Source organism: Hyla sarda, chromosome 8 (assembly GCF_029499605.1).
Source record: "Hyla sarda isolate aHylSar1 chromosome 8, aHylSar1.hap1, whole genome shotgun sequence".
NCBI classification, from domain to species: domain Eukaryota; kingdom Metazoa; phylum Chordata; class Amphibia; order Anura; family Hylidae; genus Hyla; species Hyla sarda.
In genome coordinates this window covers 71,119,886-71,128,890 of record NC_079196.1, presented here as the reverse complement: position 1 = coordinate 71,128,890, position 9,005 = coordinate 71,119,886, and the positions used below count along the sequence as shown (strand labels likewise).

The 9,005-nt window shown below is 41.5% G+C and overlaps 1 protein-coding gene across 1 annotated transcript in view; it reads left to right on the top strand.

Annotated features, from left to right (window-relative positions):
• The first annotated feature begins 2,645 nt into the window (after nucleotides 1-2,645).
• The window catches only part of LSS (lanosterol synthase), a 38,175-nt gene continuing 31,815 nt past the window's right edge, over nucleotides 2,646-9,005 (top strand). The window contains exons 1-2 of the mRNA XM_056534541.1: nucleotides 2,646-2,846; nucleotides 5,065-5,224. Coding sequence (XP_056390516.1) covers nucleotides 2,833-2,846; nucleotides 5,065-5,224 — 174 coding nt within the window. The 5' untranslated portion in view covers nucleotides 2,646-2,832. The remainder of the gene's footprint in view (nucleotides 2,847-5,064; nucleotides 5,225-9,005) is intronic.

The window sequence follows — 9,005 nt, the reverse complement described above, 5'->3', positions numbered from 1 at the left end:
TCATGGAACAGTGTGTTCCATGCTGGGAGTAGTAGTACTAACTAAAAAAAATGTAAAAAATAAAGCAAAAAAGTGAAAAACACACACACAATACATTTTTATAATTGTCGGCTACACTTTTATTTCCCCGCACACATAAATTGATCCCTGTTTAAAAAGTAATAGTTTTTTTTTTCAATAATATACATTTCGTTAGATACAATTTTTTCCTTCACTACTGTATATTTTAGAAAAAAAAATTTAATGGTACCCTACAAAATTTTATTAAAAACAGCTATCTACATCACTTTTTTGGATCGCTAAAGTCCAAAAAAGATTAAAAATCGCCTGCAAAAACGCCAAAGTTTAAATCCACATATCGTTTTTCTTGGCGTTTTCTCACTCCCATAGAGTTCTATTGGAGCAAAACGCCACGATTTTGAAAAAAAACGCCGGTTTGAGGGAACTGCAACGCCAAAGAGCGGAAAAAAATGCTGAAAAAGTGAAAAAACGCCAAAAGGATTAAAAAAACGCCAAAGTGAAAAAACGCAAAGTGGAATTCTAAATTTGCGATTTCTCATTGACTTACAGCTAACATCTGGCCGCAGCATTTTTTGACCAAAAAACGCAATGCGGCAGAATTGGCGTTTTTCTTTGTGTTTTGCAAAAAAATAAAGTGGAGACTTAGCCTTAGAAATCCTCTCAGGGGAAGGGGGCGTGTCCCTGTGATGGTGAGAGGTGATTGGTGTGTCTGCTCATGCAGGCTTGTCCATGAGTTATCTAAAGTCCCAGGAGGTATGGGGACCTCTAGTGGTGGGAATTTTTTAGGAGCAGTTTTGTAACCCCTTAACGACGCAGGACGTATATTTACGTCCTGCGCAGGCTCCCACGATATGAAGCGGGATCGCGCCGCGTTCCCGCATCATACCGCATCAGTCCCAGCGCTCATCAACGACCGGGACCCGCGGCTAATACCACACATCGCCGATCGCGGCGATGTGTGGTATTAACCCTTTAGAAGCGGCAGTCAAAGCCGCTTCTAAAGTGAAAGCGAAACTATCCCTGCTAGTCAGTCGGGCTGTTCGGGACCGCCGCGGTGAAATCGCGGCGTCCCGAACAGCTTACAAGACACTGGGAGGGCCCTTACCTGCCTCCTCGGTGTCCGATCGACGAATGACTGCTCCGTGCCTGAGATCCAGGCAGGAGCAGTCAAGCGCCGATAACACTGATCACAGGCGTGTTAATACACACCAGAGATCAGCATAGGAGATCAGTGTGTGCAGTGTTATAGGTCCCTATGGGACCTATAACACTGCAAAAAAAAAGTTTTAAAAAAAGTGTTAATAAAGGTCATTTAACCCCTTCCCTAATAAAAGTTTGAATCACCCCCCTTTTCCAATAAAAAAAAATAAAAAAGTGTAAATAAAAAAAAAAAAAAACATATGTGGTATTGCCGCGTGCGTAAACTATAAACTATAAAAATATATCATTAATTAAACCGCACGGTCAATGGCGTCCAAAAAAGCGTATTTTTGGTCACTTTTTATACCATTAAAAAATTAGTAAAAAGTGATCAAAAAGTCCGATCAAAACAAAAATCATACCGTTAAAAACTTCAGATCACGCCGCAAAAAATTAGTCCTCATACCGCCCTGTACGTGGAAAAATAAAAAAGTTATAGGGGTCAGAAGATGACATTTTTAAACGTATAAATTTTCCTGCATGTAGTTTTGATTTTTTCCAGAAGTCCGACAAAATCAAACCTATATAAGTAGGGTATCATTTTAACCGTATGGACCTACAGAATAATGATAAGGTGTAATTTTTACCGAAATATGCACTGCGTAGAAACGGAAGCCCCCAAAATTACAAAATGGCGTTTTTTCTTCGATTTTGTCGCACAATTATTATTTTTTCCATTTCGCCGTGAATTTTTGGGTAAAATGTCACTGCAAAGTAGAATTGGTGATGCAAAAAATAAGCCATCATATGGATTTTTAGGTGGAAAATTGAAAGGGTTATGATTTTTAAAAGGTAAGGAGGAAAAAACGAAAGTGCAAAAACTGAAAAACCCTGAGTCCTTAAGGGGTTAATTTTCATCAGTAACAACATATAAAAAGTTTTTGGAACTGACAGCGCCCTTTTAACAAAAGTTTACAGTTTTAGTAGTAAAATAAAGCAAAATCTAAATAAAATTTGTATCGCACAAAATAAAGATGTCATTTTTACCCTATAGTGCACTGCCTAGGAACAAAACCCAACAAAATTTGCTACATTGTATTTTAATATAGGGGTCAACTGAACCTCAATCTCCAAGATGTTGCCTCAACTTTGGGCTTATGCTGATAAAAAAAAAAAAGCATAAAAAAATACAGAAAACTAGAGCTTTATCATAGCAATCCACAAGCCTGCACTTCTTGTGAGAAATAGTAACATTTACGTGTTCCAGAATGTAATGTGCACTTATGCCAGAGGGGGGCGATCTACTCTGACCACACACACACCTCCCCAGCGTCTCCTGACAAGCTTCACGAGCACCTGCAGGGACTCACTGACAGCGCGCGTCTCCGATAGTCTCCATTCATTGGCTGACAGCCCGTGGCCGCGCCTCCTTGTTTTATGCGATCGGCGCTGCGATTGGCTCCTGCTGCCTCTGCCCATGTCAGGATACAGTGATGTGGGATCGGGCGGCGCGCTGCAGTCTGGGAAATGTTGTCCTCAACTGTAATTCCGGCTAGGCAAAGAGAATGCGTAAGAACTACAAGTCCCATAACCCACTGCGTGTTGATGCATTACCCCTTTAGTTTTAAGGGATGGAGCGGTAGATAGTAACCAGGGGCAGAGAGCACAGAGATGAGCGGGGGAACGTAAGTATTCTGCGGCTGTATGTAACTATAATCAACGTGTATAGGGCAATATGGAAGCAACATAGACTGAAATAAAAGCATGTATTATTTAGCCATATATGCAGTAACATGACGATATTTCAGGTGCTTTACTGTCTACTTGTCTATATTGCAGTGTTTCCCAACCAGGGTGCTTCCAGCTTTTACAAAACTACAACTCCCAGCATGCCCGGACAGCCAAAGGCTGTCCGGGCATGCTGGGAGTTGTAGTTTTGAAACAGCTGGAGGCACCCTGGTTGGGAGACACGCTATTATATTAAAGTACAGGATGAGCTTAGACACATTTAGAGCTCATGCTGCCCCTGGCACTCAGAACACCCCATTAGGGTGAGTCCACAAGCATCAGACCCATGTGGATCCAACCGAATGCATAACATTTATTTATTTACTTTTTAAGCGCTGCCCCTTAACCCCTTAAGGACCAGGGGTTTTTCCGTTTTTGCATTTTCGTTTTTTGCTCCTTGCCTTTAAAAAATCATAACTCTTTCAATTTTGCACCTAAAAATCCATATGATGGCTTATTTTTTGCGCCACCAATTCCACTTTGTAATGACGTCAGTCATTTTGCCCAAAAATCTACGGTGAAACGGAAAAAAATCATTGTGCGACTAAATTGAAAAAAAAACGCAGTTTTGTAATTTTTGGGGGCTTCCGTTTTTACGCAGTACATTTTTCGGTGAAAATGACACCTTATCTTTATTCTGTAGGTCCATACGGTTAAAATGATACCCTACTTATATAGGTTTGATTTTGTCGGACTTCTGGAAAAAATCATAACTACATGCAAGAAAATTAATACGTTTAAAATTGTCATCTTCTGACCCCTATAACTTTTTTTTTTTCCGTGTATGGGGCGGTATGAGGGCTCATTTTTTTGCGCCGTGATCTGAAGTTTTTAACAGTACCATTTTTGCATTGATAGGACTTATTGATCGCTTTTTATTCATTTTTAAATTATATAAAAAGTGACCAAAAATGCACTATTTTGGACTTTGGAATTTTTTTGCGCGCACGCCATTGACCGATCGGTTTAATTAATGATATATTTTTATAATTCGGACATTTCGGCACGCGGTGATACCACATATATATTTATTTTTATTTACACTGTTTTTTTTTTATTGGAAAAGGGGGGTGATTCAAACTTTTAATAGGGGAGGAGTTAAATGATCTTTATTCACTTTTTTTTTTTGCAGTGTTATAGGTCCCATAGGGACCTATAACACTGCACACACTGATCTTCTATGCTGATCACTGGTTTCTCATAAGAAACCAGTGATCAATGATTCTGCCGCATGACTGCTCAAGCCTGGATCTCAGGCACTGAGCAGTCATTCGGCGATCGGACAGCGAGGAGGCAGGTAGGGGCCCTCCCGCTGTCCTGTCAGCTGTTCGGGATGCCGCGATTAGCCGCGGCTATCCCGAACAGCCCGACTGAGCTAGCCGGCCACTTTCTGTTTCACTCTGAGCGCGCGGCTAAAGGGTTAATAGCGCGCGGCGCCGCGATCGGCGCTGCGCGCTATTAGAGGCGGGTCCCGGCTTCACTATGACGCCGGGCCCGCCACGATATGACGTGGGGTTACTGTGTAACCCCGCGTTATATCAGGAGAGCAGGACCAAGGGCGTACCTGTACGCCCTTGGTCCTTAAGAGGTTAAAGGGGTACTCCCGTGGAAAACTTTTTTTTTTTTTTTTTTTGTAAATGAACTGGTGCCAGAAAGTCAAACAGATTTGTAAATCACTTCTATTAAAAAAAAATCTTAATCCTTCCAGTACATTTTAGGGGCTGTATACTAAAGAGAAATCCAAAAAAGAAATGCATTTCCTCTGATGTCATGACCACAGTGCTCTCTGCTGACCTCTGCTGTCCATTTTAGGAACTGTCCAGAGCAGCCTATGTTTGCTATGGGGATTTTTTTTCCTGCTCTGGACAGTTCCTAAAATGGACAGTAGAGGTTTTCCATAGGAGTACCCCTTTAACTTTGCTGCCCTAGGCACAGGCCCATAGGTGCCTAATGGCAAATACAGCCCTGGGTACACTACTACCTTTTACTTACCTTTTTCCTAATCTAGTATCAAACTACAGTATTCTATAGGAGCTACATATAAGGGAATTGTTATTAGTCTTCATAGTCTTGGAATAATGCATAATAATACATAGTTTAGCATTTTCTTTCCAGGTGCCTACGCAGAAGGGGGGGACCCTACAAGACTGATCCAGCAACTGACCTAACACGTTGGCGCCTCACTTGCACGGAGGGTAGACAAACCTGGCACTATGTGGAGGGAGAAGATCGTCCACAAACTGCCCTGGAGGCGCACTCTCTGGGGTTGGATACGGTACCTAAGATATAACATTGCACTGCATCCTGTACTGATTGAGTATGGACATCATGAAGAATGCCAAGCTTGAAGTTATTTTAACAAACATAGAAGAAAATTGCATAAATAGTATAATATATATATATATATATATATATATATATATATATATATATATATTTATATATATATATTAGGGCTGGGCGGTATACCGGTTAATACCGAATACCGACATTTTTGTGCTGCGCGATATGAATTTTAACCCATACCGCAATACCGGTTGGGCCCCTCCCCCTCGGGAATGAATGAATGAATGAATGAGCTCAGCGCTGCGTTGTCCCCACATTGGGGAACTAATCACAAGTCACCCGCGAGCGCTGTTCTGCCCCCCATCGGGGTAAATACTGATATGTCACCCGCATGCGCTGCCTTCCTCATCCTGCTTGTTGCGGCCTCCGGCGCTGACACTCTATACCAGTGGTCTTCAACCTGCCGACCTCCAGATGTTGCAAAACTACAACTCTCAGCATGCTGGGAGTTGTTGTTTTGCAACATCTGGAGGTTGGCAGGTTGAAGACCACTGCTCTATATTGTGTGGTATCCCTATGCCCGAGCTCCAAAATAAACTTTAACTCACCTCCCGTTGGTCCGGTACCAGCCTCATCTGCTTCCTAGTGAATGGAACGTTGGACAGCCGTCAGCCTATCACCGGCCGCAGCGATGTTCCGCCTCGGCCGCTGATAGGCTGAGACCACTGTCATGTAAGAAGCCGCCCAGAGCTTCTTACATGACAGTGGGCTCAGCCTATCAGTGGCCGAGGCGGAACATCGCTGCGGCCGGTGATAGGCTGACGGCTGTCCGACGTTCCCGTCCCGAGCGTAAGGCCGACGTCGGAACATGTGTGAGTTTATTTTGTTTTCTTTGTGTCTGTGCCGGCGGCGGCAACAAACAGAACGAGGAGGGTAGCGGGTGACATGTTAGTATTTACCCCGATGGGGGCAGCGCTGGGCTGATAATTAATTTTTGTTGGGGGGGGGGGGGGGGGCAGAATAGCGCAGCGCTGGGCTGATAATTAATTGGGGGGGGGGAGGAAATACTGTGGAACCGCCGAAAGTTACAAAAATACCGTGATATGCAGATTTGGTCATACCGCCAAGCCCTAATATATATTTATATTTATTTTTTTTAACCTCTTGAGGACACTCCGTTTTTGCTTTTACCTCTTCCCTTTCTAAGAGCCATAACTTTTTTATTTTTCCCCTACAGACCCACATGGGGGCTTGTTTTTTTTTTCGTGACCAATTGTACTTTGTAATAGCACCTTTCAATTTACCATAAAATGTAGGGCAAAACCAAAAAAATGTAATATTTGTGGGGGAAAAGTGAAAAGAAAACCGCAATATTGCAACTTATGGGGTTTTCTTTCTACACAGTGCACTTTATGATAAACATTATGGGGGGATTTATCAAAACCTGTCCAGAGGAAAAGTTGCTGAGTTGCGCATAGCAACCAATCAGATCACTTCTTTCATTATTCAGAGGCCTTTTCAAAAATGAAAGAAGCGATCTGATTGGTTGCTAAGGGCAACTCAGCAACTTTTCCACTGGACAGGTTGTGCTAAATCCCCCCCTATATGTCCTATTTATTCTTTTTTTTTTTTTATATATAGTTTTGCTATTATTGTACTACTTTAATAAGACAAACTTTATTGAACAAAATCGGTATATTTAAAATTGTCCTATTCCTATATTTTCCAGTATACAGAAATGTATGAGGGCTCATTGTTTTGTGCCGTGATCTGTAGTAGTTTTTTTTTTTTTTGTCTACCAATGTTTTGATGTCTTTCTTTTTTATCGCCTTATAAATGTTTTTCTGATATATGATGTGATAAAAAAAAATCTATATTTTTGGACTATGGTATTTTTTTTTTTTGTTACGTTTACCATATGGGATCATTAACATAATATTTTAATAGATTGGCCATTTATTCACATGATGATTTCTTTTTATTTTTTACCTATTTTTGCTTTTTTTTTATGGGAAAAGAGGGCAATTTTTTTTTATTGGGGAGGGGTGTATTCAATTTTATTAAACTTTTTTTATTTTTTTTTACACTTCTCTCTCTATACCAGTATACAGCTTATATCATTCTTCCCTGCAGACTGCCTTGAATATGCTCTCCTCTCTCTTTCCAGCATGTGTGAGCTGTCCTTCTTAGATCTTCTACCCCACATCTGCTGTCTGAGTTGACTAACTGAGTTGTCTAACCCCTGCATCTGTTGATATCTCTAAGGCTGGGTTCACATCTGCATCTAAGGGTGCGCTCACACGAGCAGATCCCCAGCGCGTATTACGCTGCAGATCCGCCGCTGAAGGACCGCTGTATGCTGCCTTTACAGGTGCCTGCTCGGAGAGCAATGCACCACTACGAGCAGACACACTGCAATGTGCAAGTTGCCATGCAAATGCGCATTATACTTGCACATCGCGGCAGCTCTCGGCCTAGATCATAGAGCAGAGGGAGCGGCCGCGATGTGTGCGAGTACACGCGCATGTGCAGCGACTCGCACATCGCTTCAGTGTGTCTGCTTGCATCGGCGTATTGCCGCTCCAAGCAGGCACCTGTAAAGGCAGCATACATCGGTCCTTCAGCAGCAGATCCGCAGCTTAATACGCGCTGGGGATCTGCACGTGTGAACGTACCCTAAGGCTGCGTTCAATTCCCCTGCTACAGATTCTGTCCAGCACCAAAGCTGAGCCAGCTGTATGACGGACACCAACGAAGCCTGATTTGATTGACTTTTATTTTGCTTCACTTTTAAACAGACAATTCATGCAGCATTTTTTGTCCGGTTATTTAAACTGATTCTGGGATATAAGCCTAAGGCTCAAATTCTGTTCTGCAAAGCTTGCTGCCGAATTTTTGCAGTTTCATGTAATTTTAGTGAAATTCTAAGCCCCATTGACTTTAATGGGATTCCGCCACGAAATTCCACAAAACCTAAAGACATGTTCTGTATTTTTGCAGAATCTATAAAAAGCTGAATTTCTGCAATGGAAGTTTCTTATAAAGACTAGTTAGAAATCCAATCAGCTCACCCCGCAAATGCCTAGATGTGGCACGGACTAGTGTAGGAAGCCACCATGCAAACTTGTAAAAAGGAATTGTTGTCCAGCGCAGCCCCTCATTTAAAAGCTTTAGATTTATTGTAATAAACAGGCACAACAGGGCACATAGACATGGAAATAACAACCTTTAGTCATACTAACTAACATCTAATAGAGCAGTGGTTTTCAACCTGCGGACCTCCAGATGTTGCAAAACTACAACTCCCAGCATGTCCGGACAGCCAACGGCTGTCCGGGCATGCTGGGAGTTGTAGTTTTGCAACATCTGGAGGTCCGCAGGTTGAAGACCACTGTAATAGAGGTTCCCATATATAGAGGAGGATCACCTGGAAAAGGGAGGTTAACCCCTGGTGTGTACAAAGAAATCCCCAAAGTACAAATGTCAAAAAATATACAAATAATGACATTAGTGCAATATAGAAAAAACATAATGGAAAAAACTTGTATATAATTGTCAGGGAATATCTTTGACACTAGGGCCTATTATGTAGGAGAAATCATTATCCTAAGACCTCCATTTTTTCAGCAGATATATAATCTTATAACATAACTCAATATCATAACTCAATTGTGAATTATTAATTATGGTAAACAAAATATATATATATATATATATATATATATATATATATATATATATATATATATATATATATATATATATATATA